We start from the raw sequence: 2,057 nt of genomic DNA on the forward strand, positions 1-2,057 counted from the left end.
GGATTCCCAAGAAGCAGGAGAATGAGGTGGAGAAGAAGGCACCTACAGTGGATGAGGAAGGTTTTCAAAGAGTTGAAAAGAGGAAAAAAGTGATAATTAATGAGATACCTGCTGTTACAAAAGTGGCAAATTGGTTTGATGAGTTGGAAAACCAGGAGAAAGAGGTCTTTAACAGTAGTACTAGAGAGGGGGGAGATCCCTCTACTTCCAATGGATAGGATCCTTTGCTGGAACGTTATAGGGATTAATAGCCAACATAAGCATAATGAAATCAAACATCTGATTCTTTCAAAAAAAGTTGGGCTTTTTAGTCTCCTCGAAACGAAAATAAAGAATAAAAACATGGGTTCTTTATACTCTAGTTTATTTCAGAATTGGTGTTTTATGAATAATAATCCATGGCTGGATAAAGGAAGAATAGTAGTAGCATGGCAGCCAAGTATATTTGATCTGGATATCAGAATCTGTTCTGCTCAAATGATTCATGGTATTGGTCATTCTAAGCAAAGCAAGGAAAGGTTTAGTATTACGATTTTGTATGGGTTTAATGAAGACAGTAAAAGAATGCAGCTGTGGGAAGATTTAAAAGAAGTCTCAGCTCAAGTTCAGGGGCCGTGGCTATTAGTTGGAGATTTCAACGATATATTGCTCTCAAATGAAAGATTTGGAAGGAGAAGTACCAAAGCCCCTACCCAAGAATTTAGAGACTGTGTGGATCATTGTCAACTAGAAGATTTAAAATATTCTGGGGCCTTCTTTACCTGGAATAATAAGCAACAGCCGGACTTCAAAGTTTTTTCTAAGATTGACCGTGCCTTGGTCAATTCGACATGGGTTGATTCTTTTCATTTTTCTGAGGCGGTTTTCTTACCTGAAGGTACTTTTGATCATAGCCCCATCTTAGTTTCCTTACACCAAGATGTTGTTTGTGGGAAAAAACCTTTTAGGTACTTTAGTATGTGGAAAGATGCTGAGAATTTTGATGGAAAAATAGCTCAAAGCTGGAAGGAAGGAATTGTAGGAATTGATATGTTCAAACTGACAGTGAAGTTAAAGAGACTGAAACAGGTACTTAAGAGTATTAATAAGGAGGGTTTTAATGATCTTCAAAAGAAAGCAATGGCAGCTAAAGAAGCCTTATTGGAGTTGCAGGGCAGACTCAATAATGATCCTCTTAACAGTCATCTTCTGCTCAAGGAACAAGCAACCAGGGAGAAGTATACTACAATTTCTAAAGCCTATTCTCTTTTTTTAGCTCAAAAAGCTAAAACCTCTTGGGCTAAAAATGGAGATGATAATACAGCCATATTTCATGCTTCTTTTAGGGCAAGGAGGACCCAAAATCGTGTCTCTTCCATAGAAGATGATCAGGGTAATTGGTGCGATACACCAGGAAGCGTCCAACATGCATTTCTGCAATTTTTCCAGCAGCTGTTAGGCTCTAAAATGCATCAAAGAACTCAGGTGAACCAGAGCATCATTGATCTTGGACCAAAGATCACGGACAGGCACATAAATATCCTTCAAGCAAATTTACAGCTCAAGAAGTAAAAGAGGCAATATTTGCTATTCCAGGTCTGAAGTCTCTAGGTCCTGATGGCTTTGGTAGTAGCTTCTATCAAGACAACTAGAATCTGGTAGATGCTGAAGTTGAAAAATCTGTGCTGTCTTTTTTGAACTCAGGGAGACTTCTCAAAGAAATCAATGCTACCACTATCACCATCATTCCAAAGAGTAGTTGCCCACGAAGTGTAAGTGATTTCCGCCCTATTTCCTGCTGCAATGTTATCTATAAAGCTGCATCAAAAATGATTTATTCAAGATTGCAGAGAATTCTCCCTGATCCAGCCTGTCTACTTTGTGGGGAAGTAGATGAAAGCATAGAGCATCTTTTCTTCAAGTGTTCATATAGTAGGAAGTGTCTCAGTGCCATTAAAAATTTGCTCAACTGGAATGCACAGTCAATTAACCTGGTTAGGTTGCTGAAATGGATTTCCCATGCTAAGTTCTCGAGAATATACAAGAGCATGCTGCTGTCCATCCTTGTCGCTACTGTT

At 38.8% G+C, this 2,057-nt stretch overlaps 1 protein-coding gene across 1 annotated transcript; it reads left to right on the forward strand.

The window, feature by feature from the left end:
- The first annotated feature begins 342 nt into the window (after positions 1–342).
- On the forward strand, positions 343–1,551 carry LOC133802055 (uncharacterized). The gene has a single exon (XM_062240290.1). It carries the CDS (start codon positions 343–345, stop codon positions 1,549–1,551), a length of 1,209 nt encoding a protein of 402 aa, XP_062096274.1.
- The last annotated feature ends 506 nt before the right edge of the window (positions 1,552–2,057 follow it).

This window comes from Humulus lupulus, chromosome 9 (genome assembly GCF_963169125.1).
Source record: "Humulus lupulus chromosome 9, drHumLupu1.1, whole genome shotgun sequence".
NCBI classification, from domain to species: domain Eukaryota; kingdom Viridiplantae; phylum Streptophyta; class Magnoliopsida; order Rosales; family Cannabaceae; genus Humulus; species Humulus lupulus.